This window comes from Euprymna scolopes, chromosome 32, assembly GCF_053919585.1.
Source record: "Euprymna scolopes isolate OS-2025 chromosome 32, ASM5391958v1, whole genome shotgun sequence".
NCBI classification, from domain to species: domain Eukaryota; kingdom Metazoa; phylum Mollusca; class Cephalopoda; order Sepiida; family Sepiolidae; genus Euprymna; species Euprymna scolopes.
This window is the reverse complement of record NC_136513.1, coordinates 67,550,946-67,575,958: the sequence shown is the minus strand read 5'-3', so window position 1 is coordinate 67,575,958 and position 25,013 is coordinate 67,550,946. Positions and strand designations below refer to the sequence as shown.

The window sequence follows — 25,013 nt, the reverse complement described above, 5'->3', positions numbered from 1 at the left end:
CACAGTTAAACAATTACTTTTATTCTCGCGATAAAACAGATAACTTTGCTATACAAGGAAAATAATTCAGCTATACAAAATCAATAGTTAATTCTGAATAGCGACGGATGTTTGTTCTGCATTATCTTACAAAAAAGAAATGTGTTGATTTGATAAATGATATTCACATCTGTGATTTTTGTATGTGAGAAAAAGGTTTGTTTTTTCTTTTTTACATTAAACAATTATACTTACAGCTATTACAAAATAAAACAAAAGTATAGGGTTGGGGGGGGCAATAGGTTTTAGTATGATGTAGTTTTCTTGGGCAAGTCTAAGAAGTCTTGCTAGTATATAAAAAAACAAAACTCGTCAGATCTAAAACCTACATCAATTATACATCATTGTACTTTGGAGATTATTTATAGTAAAACAAATAACGTGCTCTCTTTAATAGTTTTGATTGATTTTCATTGTAAACATTTGTGCATGACTTTATGATCAATTAAGAATACAGAAAATAATATTTTTAAACTATTGCCCATACATACTAAGGATTTTTCAAAATCTGTTTTGAGTGGAATTTATAACCTGGCTTTAAAGTTAATAAAAATTTTAAAAATCCTGCATAAACAGGTTTTCCAACTAAAAAAGATGAAAAATAAGAATGTTTATTTGACTTGAAATGTTTAAGATTTAATACTAAATTGATCCTAAAACAATCATGAAAAGCAAAATCCAAAGTTGGTCAAATTTCAGCTTCATCGGCATCTGCAGCGGCCGCAGCATCAAGCCCAATATATTCTCGGTTCTCATACGTCCAGAAGTCATTTAGGTCAATTAGTATACTAAGAACAGTGTCCCCTTTACCACTGAAAAAGAAAGGAAAAAGAGTTTAATCATTTATGTCACCATTGATATGCATTTTTATATTCCATTTTTAACCTCATATACATTGAAAACAATACAACAGTCATAACCTGAAACAGATTGGCAGTCAAATATGATGTGCACTGTGCAATCAATTGGTGTGTAGTGAACAGTGCACATTGGGAGAACAGGCCTGTTTGTTTCATAGGTTAGCACCATGTACATGCATCCAGGGTCATTAATGTATTTGAGTTTAAACATTTCATGACACAATCAGCTCTTTTCAGTTCTTAAACGTTATTAGATCAAAAGCACATGGGTGAGATTGTCTAGGATACTACAAACTTGTGTTGCATGCAAATATTGTTGTGAAAACAGCATTATAGACTGCGCCTCAAGAAATGCATGGAGTTAAATGGAGGCCATCTAGAACATATGCTGTAGAATGGAGAAAAAAAGGCCAAAGACCCTAGTGTTTTGATGTCATGTTTTGAATATAATAAACTAGTTATAACCAAAGTTTCATTTCATTTGGACAAAATATTAAGAAACAGGACCTAATTAGAGTTGGGCCCGTTTTTTTTGGGGGGGGCGGGGGGGTCACCCTGTATAAGTAATCCACAGATCGAGCTAGACCATGAGCTGGTAATTTATTATCTCACACACACATCTATATACATCAAAGCTTTACAGACTATGCCTCATTCAAACACTAATAATGACAAGAGGAAGTAAATGAAATTTTTTCAATTCAATGCTCTATATGCTTCGCCTGCAAAATCTCCAGACCTCATCATGTGTGACTTTTTTGTTGTGAATGGAGTAAAAGATCCTGATTATCTTCCACCATTACTCTTTAATCTGGATGAATTTAAGCATCAAATGACAATAGCAATCAATTCAGTGGATCATGACATGCTGATAAGTGTTTGAGAGGATTTGTTTGGTTGTTGTTTTTTTTTTTACGGCATACAAACCCTTTTCGAGCAATTTAATCTTGAATCATTTAATTTTGTGAAAAAGATTTTATGCTTCAAGTTGTTTATATTGTCAAATGGTATTTAGTTTTTTTGTTTTTTTTTAGGAAAATTATTGGTTTTGTTTCTGGTTTTATAAAACATGATCAAGTTTAGTAAAAGGAAAAAAAAAAAAATAACATCAATATTTGGTGCATTTAAGTCAGCCAATATCTTCGACAGCCTGATCTGGTAGCACCAGATATTTGAGCTGAATTCTCTTATCGTATTGGTGTTATCCATGCTGTAGGTGGCATGTTGGCCACATTGAACATGTGTAAGACAAGAAATTGTGAATAGAATACTTGTGACTTGACTAAAGTTTTCTATTGTTTATTTTTATTGAAATATTGCATAATGAAATCAGTTGATTCTTTTTGAATAACCCTGGATATTTTTACATGTGTATATATTTCAATATGAAACTGAATTAACAGATTTTCAACTCGACAACTTTCTCAGATATTTTTCCGTGTATTTTAAAAAATAATACCATATCTTACACATTTACAAACTATTTCCTTATTCCATTAATATCAATTCACATATCTAAAATATAAACATGAGAAGAAGGATAATAAAAGACCTGGCCAGAGGTAAACGAGTTTGTCAACATGCAAATAAATGTTAAATTGTGACGACGATGATGATAGGAGTAGCAAAATCTATCAGTTATTTACATAATTTAAATAATTGATTTGACTTCTGCTCAGGGATCCGCATCAATCCTCACAAAAAGATTGTAAATTTTTAAATAAAAATATTTCTGAAGCAAAAGGTCATCAAAAAATCAATTTATTTTCTTTTCTCATTTTTTTGCAAAAACATCTGTCTTTTTTGCTGAAGAAAGTGTATAATATTGACAGGAACAGATTTCTTAGTTATTTTTATATCATCTTATAATTATAATGGTGATGCAGTTGAAAACAAAGCCCTATATAAAGATCAAACAGCATTCCTCAAGTTTAATTTTATGAATAATCTGATGGTGGTGTTAATTTTGTATTAAGAATGTTTAAAAGAATAAACGTGACAGTCAACATCCTCACATAAACAATAAAAACGTTATTTTGGTTTTCTGAAAATTGAAAATTCTAGAAATTATAAAATAATGAAAATGGTAATATGGGGTTCTGGGCTGGGAGCAAGCATACGCAAGAATCCTCATTTACCCTTTGACAACAATAAGTGTTCATGCTAATATATGCGTGTGTGTGTGAATGCTGATGGTTCGCTATCAAAATATACATTAAGAAAGCAGCAAAAAATAAGCGTTGGTCATAGGAATCTTCACCTGGTAATCAAATCTTGTAATGTTATTTTCAATGGATCTTTTGGCTTAACCATATCAAAAATTTCATCTTTCACATCTTCAAAAGAAATTGGATCCTGATTATGTCTTCGCATTTGTTCTTGTATTGCCTAAAAAGAAAAACATAATGTAAGTTAATAATAAAAATGTAAGTTAATTAAAATTTTCACCTCAATCTTCAAAATCAATATTTCTTCCCATTGCTTCACTAAAATGTCTGACGTCAGATTATTCAATCTTTCTTTACTGAATTTATTGTCATGTGCCTTTAAATACTTTCATGAAGTTTTCAGATCATGCCAATGTAATATCATTAACATCATATTTGGTTTAATGTTTAATTTAAAACACAAATGATCAAGCCCACATGTGATTTTTATTAACTTTACAGCACATTGTTACTTATATTTCATTTAACATTGATCTAGGACTGCATCTTGCTAGACTTTATTTCTGATAATATAGCACTCATTAGATTTAAGCACTCAAATACATTTAGGGATGTTAATGTCTAACGTCGCGTTTGGCTTGGATTCTCAAGCAAAACAGATGCAACTGCATAGTTTATGTATTATGCACTCTCTTCCATATATTGTCACGTTCTCAACCTGCTCGCCTGACAGTGAGGATCAGCAAACTTTTTTACTTTTTACTTTTTTTTTTCTTACTACTCTGCTCGATGCTTGTGTGATGCCCATAACCAATCTGATCATCTTTTGATAACAGTTGATATCGCCATAAACTGTTGATCCAAAGCCAAACAGCCGTTACTCAAAATGCCAAGATACTACAAATTGGCTGATTTGGGAATCCATCAGAGATAACATCAGAGACACCAAATGAAGTAAAACTTTTTCTTTCTGTCACTGTGCAAATAAGACAACTGAATGCTTCAAAGCAGGCATAGAAGTACATTTCCCCTACTCTCCCCAATATAATCCGATTGCTATTGCTCATAGGCAGAAAGCATTCCGCGGATTCAACCGCCATAAATCAACTTCAAATAAACAGTAAACAGCATCCAAAAATTATTGTAAAGTGCAATAGCTGCAGCTAAGTGTAGGTATGCAGAAATAATTAGAAAACACATTGAGTCACAGAAACTTGCAATTTCTGGAAAATCTATAATAGTGTTGTGAATAATGGACAATCAACAATTCTTTGACTATTCAACAACAACCGTGATGTTTGCATCTGATAATACTGAATTACTTGTCCAGCAGTTCACCTTGAACTCCACAAATCACTCCTTCTCCTCCTCCTCAAATTTCCCATTGCAGGCACAATCCACACTTGATGATTTGATTGGTTGTTTTACGGCTATCAACACTTTAGGTTATTTAATGCCAAATCCAGTGAGTTTGAAGAAGAAAAAAAAATTATTATGTTCTAGATTTTTTATATGTTCAAACACCTATTCATGGTGTTCGGTTTAGTTGTTTTGTTTTTTTATCAAAATCTTTTTGAGTTATGTGATGTTGAATTTAATCATAAAAAAAAAATATAAAAAAATAAAAAAGAGAGAGAATTTGGGCTTCAAGGTATTTATATCTTAAATATTTATTCATAGGGTTTAATTGAGTTGTTTTGTAGAGAAAAGCTGTTATTTTTATTCTGTTTGTTTGATGAGATGTTTAACAAGAATACCAAACCTTGTTAATTTATTTGATGCTGGAAAAATAAAAAAAAAAACTTTTCCCTTTTTTATATTTTTGAAATTAGTCTTTTACTCTAAAAAAAGGAGAGAATTTCATCCAAGCAGTATTTTTTAAGATATATTTTTTTAAAGATGTTTTTTTTTTCTTCATATTGTTTTCTAGTGCTATCAAAGGCTCTACATTCTATGAAAAGATGTTTGACTGTGCAAGTTTTCTGACAGAATGGACATTGTGGTTGCTGCTCTTGTTAAAGTATGAAGGGTTGAGTTTTGTATAATCAATATGTATTCTAGATATGGCTACTTGTTCCTTTCTTAATTTTCTAGGAGTTTGATCTCCATTTTTCTAATATGGGTTTCATTTGGTATAGTTTATTATTTGTATTGTTATTCCAGTGTTGCTGCCATTTTGTATAAAATATTTGGTTGATTTTATGTTTAAAATCAGTGTAGGGAATGTTAATTGTATGGAGGTTCAAGTTTGAAGCTGATTTAGCTCCTACATCAGCTCTTTCGTTTCATTTTATTCTAAAGTAGCTTGGATTCCAGCATATTTCTTTCTTCTTAAATAATTGATTCTGTTTAGTATTTAGTATATTAGGGTTTTCAAGGTTTTTGTTATTTAGTGATGTTAGAACAAGAGTGAATCTGAAAATATTAGGATTTCTTACGTTTATTTATTTCTAAGATATTAAGAGCGAGATCGGTAGCACATACTTCAGCATTAAAAATGGAACTTTCTGCTGGAGAGGCCTTTTTAGAATTGTTCTATTTGAAATGGCAGCACATGACACTCTACTGTAGTCTTTAGAGCCGTACTTTAAATTTGTAGATGGTCAGGGTATTTTAGAAGAATATCACCGTTTTTTTTCTTGGTAAGTGTTACAGTTGTTTTTCGCTTTTGGGGGTTTGTTTGATTTAAGAATTACTTTGGGTTTTTGGAGAATCCATAATGAAGTTTGAGATAGAACGTATTCCTGGATATTTTGAACAGGCATTTCTGATTCCTGTAGTATTGATTCCAGTCGAAAACTAAAAGGTTTTATAGCTTTTCTTTTTGTTTCAAATGGCTCCTTATATCTTGGATTGAATGTAATTTCGTATGATGGATTACTTGGGTGTGCTTTTAATTTAGTGTAATATTGGGCACCCAGTTTGTGACTCCTTATAATTAAAGGAATCTCATTATCTCTGCATGAAGACTGGAGATGTTCTAAAAGCACTCGGTGCTAATCTCAGGCCTCCATGGCAGATTGGATCTAAAATCTTTAGGTAAGAGTTTCTAACTGATTGGTATACAAAACTACCGTAATCCAGCTTAGATCTAATCAATGACCTATATAGTTTCATTAAAGTTTATTGGTCTGCTCCCCATTCTATGTAATAGTAGTCTTTAGTAATAGTGGTCTTTAATTGCAACTACTTCTTAGGTTCTTCAGGTGGGGATGAATGTCAGTTATTTTAGCAAATATTATTCCACCATTCTTTTTTAGTTGCCTTAATTAACCTAAGAGCTTTAGCTTTGTTTAGCTTGTATTCAATCAGATTTGAAGTTGTGGGTTATTTTTGGAATTTCTTTAAAACTGCTTTTTGCAATATGACGGCTTCTCAACATTTGTCATCAAACCAGGGTTTGCTGAGGTTTTAGGGATGCATTCGTTTGCTATTTCGATTAGTGTTTCTGTGAAATATTCTACGGAGTCGTTATTTGTCTTTGGATTTCATTAATTTCCAACATCATAACTGATGCTATTTGATGATAATCAGTATTTTAGGATAACGACGTTGCATTGGAAACCAATGTACACAGACATGACAGAAAAGAATAGACACTCATAGAAACAGTTTATTTCAATAGACATAATTTCTAGAACAAAATCAAAAATAAATAGTCACAAATAACTAATGCTTGGTTGACATTCCCTTTGCTGTTTTTAATGCTAGGACTTTTCTAGGCATGGCATTGATCAGTTGATGAATATCATCTAGAGGAATTTCTTGCCACAATAATGCTAAAAGTCAGATTCAGAAGATGGCCTTTTCTTTTTGTGAAGGTTTCAATCTAATATGTTCTAAAGGTTTTTAATTGGGTTCATATCTGGAATTTGATTTGGCCATAGAAGTTTGTTGATCCCATTTTGGCTCAATCAAAGTTGTGTTACCCCAGTAGAATGACAAGGAGCACCATCTTCTTTAAATAGGGAGTTAATTTGGTTCATTTTACTCAAGAATATTGGTAGGAGTTCTTCATGTAATACTGAAACATATTTAGCAGAATTGATGCTACTTTCGCACTCCACCAGGCCTGAGTGACCATCACTCCAAATTGCACCCCATACCATAAGAAATATTTCAACGTTGGCTGGATATTTTTTTTTTAGTTAAACTCTTGTTGAGGGAGACTCCATACCCATATCCTTCCACTGTCGGGAAATTATGCAAATCATGACTCAGAGAAATTGACATTGGTACAGAAGGTCATAGGTCTTTCTCCCATCTCATGAGCCCAATCTTTTCTCCGCTTGATATTGGCAGGATAAAGAAGAGGTTTCCTTCTTGCAGCTCTACCATAATAGCCCAGCTTGTGAAGATACCTGACAGCTGTTCTGGGACGGACACCAGCTTGTGTTGCTATGTCAGAGGCTTTGCACTGAGGATCGTTTTCAACCTTTCTTTTCACAAGACACAAGGTTCTTTCAGAGGACCCAGGGTGACTTAGATGAGGTTTTGTGCACTCTTTGTCCTCTCTCGTGAATTGTGCAATCACTCTATTAACAATAGAAAAGGATTATTGAAAAATTTCTTATTTTGTGTTGATTAAGACCACCTTCATGTTGACCCACGATTTGTCCTCACAGAAATTTAAACAGATCTGATGCTCCTTTGGTTCGTGCCATGCTTCAATGTTGTTAGATGCAATTTTAATGAGATACTCTAAGTTATTTCAGCACTATTTTTATCTGTAAATATAAATAAGCATATATTAATCTTAGGAAAAATATTTATCTTAGTGTCTATTCTTTTCTGTCATGTCTGTACATATTTTTGATTCACATGACTACGAGACTGAATGGTTATTACACCCTCCTTTGTTAGATTCACAAGAATTATAACAGTACATAAACATAAGCATAACCTGTAAAATTAAACTTTATTTTTATGGAATTTTCCTCTGAATCTTATCGATTAATAAATAGCTTCTTTTCTTTTTTCCTTTTTTTTTTTGCTTAGAATAAACTTTTTTTTTTAGTAAAAATGGTTTCTTTCTAACATTTAATATTTGGTTCAATTTTGATTGACTACCTTTGAAATTATTTCTGCTGCAAATTGACACTTGATGAAATTATATGTTACGATTCCTTGGTGACAGGAGAGCATTAATGTATTTACTTTTTCAATGCATCTGAAGACAAGACTGAACTTGAAAGAGGAATTTAAATTATTCTTAAAGATGGAGGGATGTTTCATTGTTGAAATGGACGTTCTGTTGTATTTTAAAACTTTTGTTTAAATTACTAGATTTCCAGACATTATTTGTTTAAACAATCTACGATGGAATCTGTAAATCAACTAGATTAAATTATTGCTTGTTGTGATACACCATGTTTTTTTTGGGGGGCGGGGTGAGATATTAACATTTGTTTCTAAATCCATTTTTCATACCTAGCCATATCAAAAAATGAAAAACACAAACTATTTCTGAATAGTCTTGGCAACTTGTTGAATTTATGTAACATGTTTACATGATAATGATTATGCCATAAATTTGGTATTCTTGCAAGGTATATTTAGACACACACAAATCACATTTGAACACAGAAGAAAAAAATGAGATGCTTACCCTGTAAAAATAATTCAATGAAAAGACACTGAGGAAGCCTTTTTGTTCAACATCCAGGATCCGAAAAAGATACTGTAACGCCTGGGGTTCCTTTCGGTTCTCCAAAGCTAATACAAAGTCAAGGTAGGTTTTGTAATCCTGGAATATAAGTATACAAAAAGTTTAATAAGCATTTGTAAAAAAATGAGGATTAAAATTAGTTTTTAACAAGAGCAAAAAGCTGCATTCACCTGAAAGAGTTCGGAAAAAAGTCATTATTTTGCGTCAGAAAATAAAATTGGTTACAAAATATGTCCAGAAAGGTAACATTGGCCAGAAAAAGTATCCATTAAAACTGGTCAAAAAAAAGATTACACTTTGTTCAGAAAATATATCTGAAAAAAGTCACACTTGGACAGAAGTTTTCCACAAAAGCAAAACTTTGATCACACTAGGACCAAGTAAAAGTGCTGGGAAAAGTCAGATTAAAAATGGTGTCCAAAAAAGTTATTGGGAAAGTAAAAATCAAATGCAAAATATAAAAATAAAAGTCTGTCTCTTCAATTTAATGCTCCTTCTCTTCCCCTCTCTTGCTTATCTCCCCCTCCCTTTTAAGCAATGCAAATTATGAAAAGGACATTTTCTGTTTCTTTTATAGAAATAGTTAATATTTACAAATTATGAATGGTGTATTTATTTTCTGTTTTGTTGTGCTGAAAAACAAAAAAAAAACAAAGACTTTTCAATAAAGAAATTTCTGTTTCTTTCAGAAAAAAGAATGAAGATAAAAATATGGACTCACCATCTCACCATCGTAAGTGAGACATTCTTGGAAGACTCTGTCAAGAAACACATCTGTTAAGGTACCAGTACCATATCTGGAAAAGATGAAATCACATTCAGAAATAAAATTGTTTCCTTCAAATGAACAAATTTTATTTGTCTTTTACAATAAATTATCTTGAACGTTAAATGTACATTCCTGTGAAAAAAAAAAATTGAACCTGTCTAATTTTTCAATAATTTTGTTAACATTGTGTTTGTCAAGAAATTCTATTGATATCGAATCTTTATGAACTGTTAAATCCATCTAATTATTTAATATAAAATATTATCTAAGAAGAAAAAAATAATTTGGATGAAATGAAATGTAACCAGAATTGAAGTATAAACAAATTTTTATGATCTTGAACAAAGAAAAAATTGCAACTTTATTTTCCATAATTAAAAGAATGGTAAACAATAGGCAAAAATAGGTGGAATGGAAGACATGCTGAGGTCGTCTCAAATCATCAACCAGAAAAGATGATTGAAGGATAAAAATGACAGCTATTCATTTTAGGAAAGACAACTTTACAAATTTGATCCAAAAGTTAAAATCTCTTTAAAAACAATAGCTGAATAGGTAGGAGATTAAAAGAAAACGATACGTCATTAAAATGATGTTTCCATGATAATATTTTGTCTAGAGTCAAAGTTAAATTTTCTGGTTACAATTTTACAGATCTCAAAGACAATAATAAAATGATTGTATCTACCTAGCTAATTCTTCCTTGCTCAGCATACCATTGTGGTCCCTATCCAGGTTTAAATACTGGCCATATACACGCAGAGCTGAGGGCGCGGAGAACCAGTTGGATTCTTGCATTTCTCTGGAGAGTTCCTCATCTCTAAGCTGAAAATATTTTATTTTTGATCCATTAGAGAAATTAATATTGTAGAAGTTTAAAATTTCCATATTAAACAGTAGGAATAGCATTTTCTGTCACAGTCAATACTATTAAATCTTTTTTTTCATAAAAGTAATTGGCATTATCAGCTAAATATTCTTCAAATTAAACAAATATGTTGCTTCTATATATTTATTTGAAATGATAATTGAATTATTTTTTTTAAACAATATGCCCTGTTTTATTACAGTAAAATTATTACCCACAAAATATTTTTCAAATCAGTAAGTTACTTTTGAAATGCATTTATTGAAAATTGTTTTAGTCGATGAGATGACAATTTCAGAACAATTCATTTAAAAAGTGGGTTGGTTTTTATTGTATTTTTTGCTTTTATTGTTGTTTTTATGCTTGAGTTTTTTGTGGCAGATTGAAAGATTCATTTTATGTTTTGGTCATTTGACTTAATTTTAATGCATGTCGTTTGATTTTGGTTTGTCTCTTTTTGTGTTATTCTTAGAGTTCGATTAGGTTTTTGAATTCAAGGACTAGTCTTAAGTAAATCTTGGTAGTAGGTTTTTGTGCTGTGTAAGTGTGCTTGATAAGAGTTTACCATGTTCGTTGCATCTGGGAAGAATAGTTTTTTCTGTATCGCAACTTTCATGACTTCTTTTCCTTTTTTATAAGTTTTGCATCTTTCAGCGTATGTTTTTCAAATTTGGGCATTTAATTTTGTTACAAACTGGAGCCTGCAAATGGGATCTGACAGGGGGGGTGGGGGTGCCATTCACTCTGCCAGATCAGGGACTTCACCTGCAGTGTACTCGATGCCACAAGAGACCCAGAATACCTGTCACCTCTTCCCGTGCACAACCTATTTTGTTTACAGGTGGATGGCTTGCAACCATGTTCGGACCTATGAACTTTCTGCCATTGATTGGCTCTCAGCCAGCATCATTTAATATCTACTCGTATATACTTGATAATGATTTGTTTAAGTGTTAGATTTCCCATGATTTCAGTAAAGTTTTATTTTATTTTTTTTTTTTGTTGGCTTGAAAGCCTAAATCAGTGGGCCCTGTCGGTGGGGCATTAGAATACGTTGACTGCCCCCCTGCAGAGGGTAAAAGTCCCTCAATGGGGGTCCTGGATATGACCTTAAACTATATCCAGTGGTGAGGCCCCAGCTTGTGGGCTTTGGGGAGTGTGGAGCCACCCTTTAATTACCATTGCTCCCAGGTCCACTCTGACCCGGAGTGGTAGTACCTGTTAGGGTCCCAACTATGGGTTAAATAGAAACCGACGTGAAAACAACAAATATACTCTATTAAAAAATAACCCGAAAAGGGTTGATATGCCGTAAAACAAAAACAACCAACCAACCTAAATCAGTGCTTTTTAACACTTTTTTTGGACGTATGTTTGAAAGTTGATGTCAGGACTTGATCTGACCTTTCTCTGACCGTCTACTTAAATCAAGTAAAGGCCAAAATGGTGAGTTAGAGAAGTGGATGTGCTTAACCCCGAGCGCCATGTCCTTGAACCAGGAGGTGGCCACATTGAGAGACTTTTACTCTCTGCAGGGGGGGGGGGAGGGGGTAGCGTATTCTACAACTCTGCTGATAGGGTGATTCACACCTATATCTGTTCATGCATCATAGTGTGGCTAGGGTATAAATGTGAAAGATGAGTTTTATGACTTGTATTTATTAGTGATGTTGATGAGAGAGAAATATTTGTTGTTGCAGAAGATTTAAATGGTGATGTTGGAAAGACCTTTGGTAATTTTGAGGATGAGTATGGAAAAAAATGGATATGGCAATTGGAATAAAGAAGGAGAAAGAATTTTAGAAGTGTCTTGCAATGGACATGTTGGTTGGTAAAACATTACATACAAGTTCGGTGCAGCAAAAACTCAGGTCATCTGCTGGTTATAAAAAATAAGACAGAGAGCTATTAATGAATCAAGTCTGGAAAAAAAAAAAAAGATGAAGACAGAGTGGTAAAAAAAGATGATTCCATTTTTCTGACTTACCTCCAAGAGGTCATCAAGGAAACTGCAGGCAAGAATGTCCAAAATTTTGATCTTGCCTGTTCGCATTGGATCAAGGAAAAAGAAGAATTTCCTAACAGCTGTACACACATAAAAGGAATAGAACGATCGTTCCAAAACATTCAACTGAAAAGAAAAAAAAAAACGAAAACATTACTTTATTATTTGAATTCTTTAAGCTCAGAATGGGTCGATAACTCATTAGTGCTGACATTACTAGAGATTTGAATGTAACTCAGAGTTTCTTGTTTAAAATATTTTCATTTTTTTAATATTTTTTATACAATCATTTTTTTTAAATTTTTATATGATCAATTTAAAAAAAAATTATACGATCATTTTTAACAAGTTTCTTATATGATCATTTTTTTAAAAAATTTTATATGATCAATTTAATAAAAAAAATTATGCGATCATTTTTGACAAGTTTTATATATGATCATTTTTTAAATTTTTATGATTATTTTTTTTTAATTTTTTATATGATCATTTTTTTAAATTTTTACATGATCATTTTTTAAAAATTTTTATATGATCATTTTTTTTTAAATTTTTATATGATCATTTTTTTTAAATTTTTATATGATCATTTTTTAAAAAATTTTATATGATCATTTTTTAAAAAATTTTATATGATCATTTTTTTAAAATTTTTATATGATCATTTTTTTTAAATTTTTATATGATCCTTTTTTTTAAATTTTTATATGATCATTTTTTTTAAATTTTTATATGATCATTTTTTTTAAATTTTTATATGATCATTTTTTTTAAATTTTTATATGATCATTTTTTTTTAAATTTTTATATGATCATTTTTTTTAAATTTTTATATGATCATTTTTTTTAAATTTTTATATGATCATTTTTTTTTTAATTTTATATGATCCTTTTTTTTTAAATTTTTATATGATCATTTTTTTAAAATTTTTATATGATCATTTTTTTTAAATTTTTATATGATCATTTTTTTTAAATATTTATATGATCATTTTTTTTAAATATTTATATGATCATTTTTTTTAAATATTTATATGATCATTTTTTTTAAATTTTTATATGATCATTTTTTAAAAATTTTTATATGATCATTTTTTTTAATTTTTATATGATCATTTTTTAAAATTTTTATATGATCATTTTTTTAAATTTTATATGCTCATTTTTAAAAATTTTTATATGATCATTTTTTTTAATTTTTTATAGTATCATATTTTTAAAAATTTTTTATATGATCATTTTTTTCATTTTTATATGATCTTTTAAATTTTTATATGATCATTTTTAACAAGTTTTTTATATGATCATTTTTTTAAAAATTGTTATGATCATTTTTTTTAATTTTCATGTGATCATTTTTTTTAATTTTTATATGATCATTTTTTTTAATTTTTATATGATCATTTTTTAATTTTTATATGATCATTTTTTTATTTTTTATATGCTCATTTTTAAAAATTTTTTATATGATCATTTTTTAAAATTTTTTATATGATCATTTTTTTAAATTTTTTATATAATCATTTTTTTAAATTTTTTATATAATCATTTTTTAAAATTTTTTATATGATCATTTTTTTAAAATTTTTATATGATCATATTTTTAAAAAATTTTTATATGATCATTTTTTAAAATTTTTTATATGATCATTTTAATTTTTGATGAAGTGTTTACTTAAGGGGGCGGTTCATTAGGAATTTGTTAACGTTGGACTTGAAGACATCCAAGTTGTAGTCCGGTGGGAATTTTTATATGATCATTTTTTTAAATTTTTATATGATCATTTTTTTAATTTTTATATGATCAATTTTTTAAATTTTTTATATGATTATTTTTTTTTAAATTTTTTATATGGTTATTATTTTTAATTTTTACACAATCAATTTTTAAAATTTTTATATGATCAATTTTTTTAATTTTTTATATGATCATTTTTTTTAATTTTTTATATGATCATATTTTAAAAAATTTTTTATATGATCATTTTTTCCAGATTAAAACATACATTTTTTTTAATTTCTGATAAACTGAAGGTATACTCTAATAGTTTTCAACAGCAAAAATTGGTATATATGATCGCATCATATAACACGTCTAGATAATTTGCAGGTCATATTTTTTTAAATCTGGATCTGCAATAGTAGAACACTTTTTTAACAGCATATTGTGGATTCTTTATCTGTTTTCAGCAGGTTCCACTTGACTTATCATTTAAAACTATTGGAAACGATATATATTAAGACCTATCGAACTTCCTTATGTTGAGAAAAAATAAATTATTTAAACCTTAATGGTGTCTCGTGTTATTTTTACTATACTATGTATGCAACACTCCAAAAAATACAGGACATCTGTGGTCATTTTTATATGCACAATGGCATGGAAAATCCACTTTTGGCTTTCTTTTTGTCAAATATATATATATATATATACAGACTAGACTACCTATTGGATTATTAAACTATTCTACTTTTGATTTTATTAAAAAAATAAATAAATTGTGACACATCAGTTAAGACATTCTTATTGCATAACACAAAATGATATACCCATTTACTTCCATCTATGGATAATAATAGAAGTAAAGAGACTTATTTTGCTATCTAATGTGTGTGTTTACGGTGTGTATGAACTCAATATGTATACTAAATTGCAAAATAAAGCAATTGAAAAGCAATGCTGAAAAAAGAAAAAAAAAATTGCTTATTCTTTGCTTACAGAAACAAAAATGATTTGAGATCAAATGAACATAGAGTGAGAGAGTGCACGAGAAATGAATAGATAACTTAATGACTTGTTCAGGTAAGTACAAATTATGGTTAATTACAACAACACAACCTCAGAAGAAAGAATATTTTTGAACGTATTTTGTGTTATTAAGTAGAATTGGAAAAAAAAGTCTCAATGAAACATACATTGATTCACACAACTTTAGTAAAATATACATGGATAGAATGAGACTAGTAGGGATATCTCGGATGAAAGCATGTGTTAAAATAACAAGAATGATAGTAAATAATAGCAAGGAAAGCTTAAATCAAAATAGATTACCCAATGGTAGAACCATGCCCGCCCCCCATGTGTATGTATGGAGAGAGGACAGCATAAAAGAACTTTTTTCCTAAACAACTCCAATCGGTTTCCACTAAAAACGTCAAAATTAAGAGAAAGACACCGAAAGTCAAAATTAAGTCATCAAACTCTCTACATGCATCATTTGAATTCTTAGCTTTCACTGGAAAATTTACATTTTTATTTTTTAGAGAGAACTGTCATAAGAAAAAGGAAGGCAAGACAAGAAGAACAAAAATAATGAAAGAGAAAAAAGATAAAGTGAGAGAGGGAGAAAGAAATAAAATCCAGTCAAATTGTGACTAAAAATTAAGTGATTTAATAATTTTGCAGGAGACAACCATTTCTTATTTAAAAAACTAAAGCAAAAAAAAAAAACTTGCATCTATAGGAGGTTTTAATGATTCAAGTGAAAATAAGGTAAAAAATTTTTTAAAATGTATTAAAAAATATATATCTAGACAACACAGGATAGCTCTACTATTTTCCTATGAAATATTTTACAAATCAACAAAAAGATTTCTTCCATTCCTGGCAATGGTGCTGGTAGTTGGTTTGTTACAATCTATTTGTTGATTGTAACAGTTTTTAAATGGGGTGATCACAAAGTCTGATTTTATCTTATTAAGGACAAGAAATGCAGGATAAGAGAAAAGAAGGGTTCACAAGGTTATATCAGAATCTTTCAGACATTTAATAAAAATGAAGGGTGAACATCAGAATCAGAAACTGGCAGATAGAATTTTCAAAATATGAACAGGTTATATCTCTTCTCACATTTGAAATTTATTACAAGACTAGCAGAGGGCACCCAGCCTTGTCAGGTCATAAAATATGCTTAAATATATTTTGATTCATGCAGATTCTGTATTCATTATTACAAAGTCAATTCTCTATTGAATATTATATATATATATATATATATATATATATATATATATATATATACATACATACACACACTATGTATTTCAAAAGTAAAAAAAAAAAAAACTTAGGTGCCATCAATTAGAATTGAAACCAAAACATTTAACGCTTTAGCCATGTTCCTTCATTTAATGCTACGGCTGCATTCCCTAACATTTAAGCTAACCTGACATAGATAAAAAAAAGATTTAAAATTAAACCACTTCTAGCTATGATTGAATTTGTATACTAATAGGAATATGTCGGCAAGTTGAAACGAACAGTTTGCATTTCAACTTGCCGACATATTTCTGTGCGTTATTCATCCAAACAAAGATTTTACTCATTATAAACAATCTTTGGTGGATGATTACTATTACCTGTTAATTTCAGTGTTATCTGACTAGTAGTTTAAGAGTTTGATTAAATATTTGTATACAGATGGACACACATCTGTTTTATTTATATAGAAATATCAAAACAAAACAAAAAATCTAACATTGATCTTTTTCTAACAGAGCAATACATTTTTGGAACAAATTATCAAATTAAAAATAAAAATAGTACAAATAAATGAAAGTTAAAAAATAAACTAATTGTGACACTACCGCTTGAGCGGGACTCTGGTGTCTCATCATTGTAGCTAGTCCCAGGAGATTCAACCCCTTAGTCAAGCGGGTTGGGACTGGAGCCATCCACTAATTGCTATAATATTGATGGAGCTGATTATCATTAGATACATCCACTAGTAGATATCAGGAGAGTATTTATATTTGGGTTTGACTGAATAATAGAATGAACGCAATGACCAACCAAAAATAAGAAACAATTATTTGTTTTGGGGTTAAGGTTAGTTTCCAAGTGAAGAGGAAATGTCAATTCGTTTTAAGATTTTGATTGATGACAAAAGAAAATGTCAACCCAAAAGAGTTGACCCGTTGACCCTAACTAAGGGTTTAGATATGAAATCATATTTGTCCTTGGAAAGTCTGATTGAGGTCAGTCAGTCTGGCATGGACGATTTACCAATCATCTTTCAGTGAGGATCGATGTGGCATGAGTTAATTGGTAGATGAAGGGAGATTGCATCCCCTAACTGACCACGCCCTTAGTACAAATTGTAGCTGTTTTTTGTAAGTAGAGTTTGAGAGACAAGCTCAAGTCAGACATAGAGTTTGGTCTGGTGTAAGCAGACCAGTTCCGCCAAAGATGTACAGATGAAGAAAAAAAATAAAGAAAAATAGCAACTCAGAACTTTAGGACAAAAACTGTTGTACTAACTTGGTATTGAAAAAACAAAAAAAAACATTAGAAAGCTTAAATGCATCGATTTGGATGATAAAACCTCTAGAAAAGCAAAAAAAAAAAAAAAAAAAAAAAAAAAAAAAAGTTAAAACTCGATTTCTTAATAACGTATTCCAATAGTGATGGCTACTATAGACGGAGATTGAAAAAAAAAAAAATGAGAAAAAAAACAGAGAAATTAATGGCACCTATCACTAAGCATGTTCTTTTTCTTTACTGACGTTTTTTCTTGTTATTATTGTTTTGTTTCACTGACCTAATCTCTAACATTGTTTCCTTTAAATATGTATGTTTTAAAAGTTAATATAAATGGCTTGTCATTTATTTTATAATTTTGCTGTTGGAGGGTGCGAGTGAGCGAACCTTTTCATTTTGTTCTGCTTCTTTCTCTTCTCACATGGCGACACATCCACCCATTAAGCGAGGCTCTCCCGTGAACGACATCAACTGGTTGAGCAAAGAACTTCTATGAAAAACGGTACATATACCGATTTTATTGCATTTTCATATCCTGGAGTTTCAAAAACACTAGAACTTTTCTCTCTTTTGTAACCAAATGAGGCTGACTCTAGAGATAATGATAACTTCCATTGATAGCGGCCCTTTACAGCGTTACACTAATTCAGAAATAATGATAAAGGATTGTGAGATTGAATGTGTCTTTGCGTGTTTGTTCAGCATTTACTTTCCATTCTACAATTATTTTTTTTTTTTATTACATTTTCACCTCAAACAATTATATTTGCATTCGATTTTATTGTTGCAGATTTCTCTAAAACTATCGTTCATTTTTATATACACTTTCAAAACATTTTGTATCTAAAACTATCGTTCATTTTTATTATACACTTTCAAAACATTTTGTTTAGTGTATTATTTTGGGGGAAATGTTTTTACAGCGTTTATTTTACCTACATGTGTTTATGCATTTCTCTTATATTTATTTGTTATCTATGAATTAGACTATATTTCTCTTTTCATTTTAATTTGCAGAACATGTTTACATAATGATTATGCCAGAAATGTTGCATTACTTTAAGTTACACCCGCACACCCATATATACGTTGGTAAGTTCTCGTATTAACTTTAATCTAAGTCAATGCACTGATTTTGTACATGTTTATTAAAAACATTTTTTTTTCAATGAGAGAATGGTTTTAATAGAAAGATTTTGGTGTAAGAAAAGGAAATGGGAATTGGCAAAAGAGATTAATAGAATCGACCAGAGAGAATTTGGCCATGGGGATTTTTACATGGAAGAACTTACCGGCAGAAAACGAGCACCAGAAATCCGAGTTGGAATCTGTGTATTCTTGAAGCAAACAATATAATTATTTTTATTTTTTAAGAGAATTGTCAAAATATTTTATGCTAATTTTTAATTTGGTGAGTATAAGCAAGTGTAAAAATAGGCCATGGGCAATCATGTGCTATTTTTTTTTCTGTTATGACCATACAAGTTTTTTTTTCATAAATCTAGATGACAATCAAAATGTCTGAAAAATGATTTGTTCCAATTCATCAAACAAACTCTTCAAACAAATCTTTCCAGAGTTTAATGATTTCCCCATCTTTCTCTGCCACATTTTTAGGAACTGCTTGAAGAATTCTTCAACATCCTTTTTCACTTCTATTTTTAGGACTTTAACAGCTTCCACGCCTACAAAAATGGTCTACATGATCCTGTTACACTTGGAGAAAAGAAAAAAGTCACACCGAGCAATATTAGATGAATAGTGAGGTTGTTTCAGTACAATAATGTTACTAGACAGAGGACAAAATCTACTAAGGGGGATGAGCTCTTCCCTACAGCTTTTGACAGAAAAAATATTGCTAATACTTCTTGCTTATCATGGAAAGTGCTCAATCTTTGGTCTCCTTTTCCACAGAAACCTTCACAACAAAAACTCATTTTTCTATCAACATTGCAAAGAACTATTATTCCACTGTATACCTAAAATCAAATGGAACTTCCATGAACAGAGTTTCTTTTCAAGAACTTCCCACTTGCGCACCTTTTTCCCTACAACCTGGTTATTTTTTAAGTCTAACGATAAAAAATATCTGTTGAATCATTATCCGAATTAATCAAATACTGTTCTCAACCGTTTCTTAGTTTTATTCTATCATCCAGCTGATAATCTCATTAATACTTAGCATCAAGTGGCTGTTGACCTTGATACATAGTGAACTGTCAGTAGATGCTAAAAGCGATGTGAGCAGGTGCACACAAAACATGCATAAAAAATTTAAGCATTGTAAAAGGGAAAAAGTAGTGATGCTAGACGCGACAGAGTGGCAGCAACAATTGAAAGGGCAAAAGGAAGACGGATCTCCTTCATATCCTCACCTCTGAATTACAACCACCACATTGCCATTCCTGTTATAAGCATGACATCTCCTTTGTCAGCAACACACCAACAGGCAACATATCCCCATATACATGACAATGGTGATGATGTCTGCAGCAGCTCATTTAAGAACACATCGAGTTTGAGCTCAACACTGTATTGTCTTTCCAAGATCATAGTGAGTGGTCCCACCTAGCAACCTCTGACTGGTTTCATGTTCTCTTGAACTCCCGGCAAAGTTCTTTTCAGCTTTTCCTCATGATATTTATCAACTATTAAACTCACCATGGTATTTAGCTTTTGATGGAGCTAACCATTCAATTTAGGTTGCATATCCAATAACATGATTCTCACATTGAAGGCCATCACTCATAATTCACACCAAATAGGCCTGCCACCTGCCACAAGCAACCCTTATCAAAAGAACTCTAAGCTATATGAAAAGAAAATGAATTATTGCCTTTAATCCAAACTTCTGACATCTATCAAACCAATATCAGTTCCCATTGTCTGCTAAATGAAGCAAGACATAATGTCTTTATATTTGCTGCAGAAAGGAAAAACAAGGGTGCTTGTGTAGATTAGTGATTTTTTAAAACAACGCATTTCAGGTGAAAATATTATGTACTTATGTGTTGTGTTGAAATTAGTATAAAGTCTAAAAATTACAAACAACTGATCCAGTAGAAAAATAATTACAGTTAAAATATAATTTATCAAATTATTAAGTTTTATTGTATGTTTCAACGTGGAAGAGTTGTGCCACCAATTCAGTATAACAAACTGACATCTCTTTTGACTTAAAGATCCATTATTTTTAAACATAATATGTCAAAATGTAATTTGTGGATGATTTTTGTTAATACATCTATTGTAATTTTAAAAATTTATACTAATTTCAACACGCAAGTATGTAATAAGTTTTTCACCTGAAATGCGTTCGTTTAAAATATTATTCATCCACACAAGCACCAGAACAAGATAACCAAAATATGATTCTATCTTTCAGAGTTTCAATCATCACAAGCGCCTGCAAGTTGAAATTCCACCTCACATTTCACAGTGATATCCTTTTCGTCAGTGTCATTTTGAAGATCCGTTTCACTAGGTGAAAAATGAACCTGAACAGATGGATTCCCTTTGCAAACTTTGTTTTTACAAGGATTGTTGAAAGAACTAATATTTCTACACTTTGCTAAAACAAACTTTTTTACATTTCTACAAATAGCCTGCAAACTAACTCAAAATCCTTCATAAAAAAGTCTTAAGATAAATTTCTGACTAAATTAGTTGATTCTAATTTTTGTATTTTGTAAATCTTGCATGATATAGCATTCATAACAATAATTCATCAAAAATAGACTTGAATAAAAGAGTCTCCAAAATGGTGCATTTTGATGACTCAACAGTATAAAATCTAAAAATATAAAAATCAAAAATAATCACTAAAGGAGATTAGAAGAAAAACTGTTTTGCTTGTCTCATGAGAGCAAGTTCATTCATATAAATAATAAAATAAGTGGTGCTAAACATCAATTTGATTATTTGAAATTAATTTACATTTAAAAATGAGGAAAAGAACTGATTTCATTTTTACTTCATAATGGAGTAAAAATATTTTTCAATTTTTACACTCTAAATTTCATTGTAAATTCATCCAAATCAAATGTTTAGATTACCATAATTCCACATAAAATTTAATTCAACCAAATTGTATAATCTTAGTATACACTTTTGTTTTCAATCTCCAGCCAAAGACACCTCGTATGTAATATAGATTTGGACAACCAATAACAATAAAATGTGATTTTCAGATACACATGATTGTCAACTAATATGGAAAAATAAATTAGATTAGAATCACTTACTCTTGGTAATGTTGGGATCAGTTCCAATATATAATTTTCCAAATCCTGAAGAAGAAAAAAAATTTAGATACATTCACATTTATCAATAGATAGCTTTATTTCTGTTGTGTCATCATTTTTTTATGTTTATTACACAAAACATTTTGAAGAGAAATCCGATTCTTAAACATGTACATTGTCTCTTTGTGAGCGAGGAGAAAACATTTTTACAACCTCAAAATTTTGATAAATTCATCTGTGATAGTTTGCTTTGCTAAATATGAAACTTCATAACCTACTCAGCAAGTGCAAACAGGCAGTCAATTCATGTTAAGGTCGGCAAACACAACACAACAAGTTCCCCCAGATTCTCACATAATCCTTTAAGAGAAATCCATTTAACAGAGAAGGTTTTTTTGGGGAGACACAATTTGAGTGTAAATAATGGTTTGATAAACTAAAGACTTACTATTTCCTTGAGATAACCAAGTCCAGTTACATCGTATAGTGACAAACCAATTCTTGTTTGATGCAACCAAACTTTCCGCATGACGTAGTTGAAGAATTGCATAATGGAGATTCTTCCGTTTGGTTCTTTTTGATAAAGTTTAGCAAATACTGTGGCAGTGAAGAAAGATCTGTAATCAAAAAAGAAAGCAAAAGATACAAAGAATACGTTCGTTTTGTAGATAGCAAAGTACAACAATCTATGCTGTGGTAAACAATCTATGTTGTGGTAAACAATCTATGCTGTGGTAAACAATCTATGCTGTGGTAAACAATCTATGCTGTGGTAAACAATCTATGTTGTGGTAAACAATCTATGCTGTGGTAAACAATCTATGCTGTGGTAAACAATCTATGCTGTGGTAAACAATCTATGCTGTGGTAAACAATCTATGTTGTGGTAAACAATCTATGTTGTGGTAAACAATCTATGCTGTGGTAAACAATCTATGTTGTGGTAAACAATCTATGCTGCGGTAAACAATCTATGCTGCGGTAAACAATCTATGCTGCGGTAAACAATCTATGCTGCGGTAAACAATCTATGCTGCGGTAAACAATCTATGCTGCGGTAAACAATCTATGTTGCGGTAAACAATCTATGTTGCGGTAAACAATCTATGTTGCGGTAAACAATCTATGTTGTGGTAAACAATCTATGTTGTGGTAAACAATCTATGCTGTGGTAAACAATCTATGTTGTGGTAAACAATCTATGCTGTGGTAAACAATCTATGCTGTGGTAAACAATCTATGTTGTGGTAAACAATCTATGCTGTGGTAAACAATCTATGCTGTGGTAAACAATCTATGTTGTGGTAAACAATCTATGTTGTGGTAAACAATCTATGCTGTGGTAAACAATCTATGTTGTGGTAAACAATCTATGCTGTGGTAAACAATCTATGCTGTGGTAAACAATCTATGTTGTGGTAAACAATCTATGTTGTGGTAAACAATCTATGTTGTGGTAAACAATCTATGTTGTGGTAAACAATCTATGCTGTGGTAAACAATCTATGCTGTGGTAAACAATCTATGTTGTGGTAAACAATCTATGTTGTGGTAAACAATCTATGTTGTGGTAAACAATCTATGTTGTGGTAAACAATCTATGCTGTGGTAAACAATCTATGCTGTGGTAAACAATCTATGCTGTGGGAAACAATCTATGTTGTGGTAAACAATCTATGCTGTGGTAAACAATCTATGCTGTGGTAAACAATCTATGTTGTGGTAAACAATCTATGTTGTGGTAAACAATCTATGCTGTGGTAAACAATCTATGTTGTGGTAAACAATCTATGCTGTGGTAAACAATCTATGCTGTGGTAAACAATCTATGTTGTGGTAAACAATCTATGTTGTGGTAAACAATCTATGTTGTGGTAAACAATCTATGTTGTGGTAAACAATCTATGCTGTGGTAAACAATCTATGCTGTGGTAAACAATCTATGTTGTGGTAAACAATCTATGTTGTGGTAAACAATCTATGTTGTGGTAAACAATCTATGTTGTGGTAAACAATCTATGCTGTGGTAAACAATCTATGCTGTGGTAAACAATCTATGCTGTGGGAAACAATCTATGTTGTGGTAAACAATCTATGCTGTGGTAAACAATCTATGCTGTGGTAAACAATCTATGTTGTGGTAAACAATCTATGCTGTGGTAAACAATCTATGTTGTGGTAAACAATCTATGCTGTGGTAAACAATCTATGCTGTGGTAAACAATCTATGCTGTGGTAAACAATCTATGCTGTGGTAAACAATCTATGCTGTGGTAAACAATCTATGCTGTGGTAAACAATCTATGTTGTGGTAAACAATCTATGTTGTGGTAAACAATCTATGTTGTGGTAAACAATCTATGCTGTGGTAAACAATCTATGCTGTGGTAAACAATCTATGTTGTGGTAAACAATCTATGCTGTGGTAAACAATCTATGTTGTGGTAAACAATCTATGTTGTGGTAAACAATCTATGTTGTGGTAAACAATCTATGTTGTGGTAAACAATCTATGTTGTGGTAAACAATCTATGCTGTGGTAAACAATCTATGCTGTGGTAAACAATCTATGTTGTGGTAAACAATCTATGCTGTGGTAAACAATCTATGTTGTGGTAAACAATCTATGTTGTGGTAAACAATCTATGTTGTGGTAAACAATCTATGTTGTGGTAAACAATCTATGTTGTGGTAAACAATCTATGTTGTGGTAAACAAGGAAAATACTGTTTAAAATTGAAAATGTGTGAAACCAAGCAACAGAAACTTTCATTTTAAACAATTAAAAAAAATCACAAAAAGATGTAAGGAGGCATCTGTATATATAAAAAAAAGATTCATTGGACAAAGTTTAGACTGTTTCTCATTCAAAAGGGGGGGGGGAGGCATATATGTACACTATCAGAATATTTTTGAAAACTGATTATTAAGACTGTCCCTTTCTTTTAGATGCAGAACTTTCTCCTATAAAGAAAAAACAATAAAACAACCATGCATCATATCTTGTCCTTATGAATAAGTTCAAATATGATTCATACACGATTAACCTATAACTCCAACTTCCAACATACTCCCCCACTACCATGTCTCCATCTTCAACAATAGGGGTCTACGTTCCAACCTTCCAGAGGT

At 30.7% G+C, this 25,013-nt stretch overlaps 1 protein-coding gene across 2 annotated transcripts in view; it reads right to left on the bottom strand.

Moving 5' to 3' along the window:
• Positions 1–25,013, bottom strand: part of LOC145256404 (serine/threonine-protein phosphatase 2A regulatory subunit B'' subunit gamma-like) — a 78,915-nt gene continuing 53,902 nt past the window's right edge. Inside the window, exons 6-14 of one of the 2 annotated variants that reach the window (XM_080115266.1) lie at positions 22,330–22,498; positions 21,882–21,926; positions 18,930–18,974; positions 12,360–12,503; positions 10,193–10,329; positions 9,457–9,532; positions 8,676–8,813; positions 3,160–3,287; positions 1–851 (exon numbers count right to left, since the gene is read on the bottom strand). In XM_080115266.1, coding sequence (XP_079971392.1) covers positions 728–851; positions 3,160–3,287; positions 8,676–8,813; positions 9,457–9,532; positions 10,193–10,329; positions 12,360–12,503; positions 18,930–18,974; positions 21,882–21,926; positions 22,330–22,498 — 1,006 coding nt within the window. In that variant the 3' untranslated portion in view covers positions 1–727. The remainder of the gene's footprint in view (positions 852–3,159; positions 3,288–8,675; positions 8,814–9,456; positions 9,533–10,192; positions 10,330–12,359; positions 12,504–18,929; positions 18,975–21,881; positions 21,927–22,329; positions 22,499–25,013) is intronic. The other variant, XM_080115267.1, reaches the window with a different exon arrangement.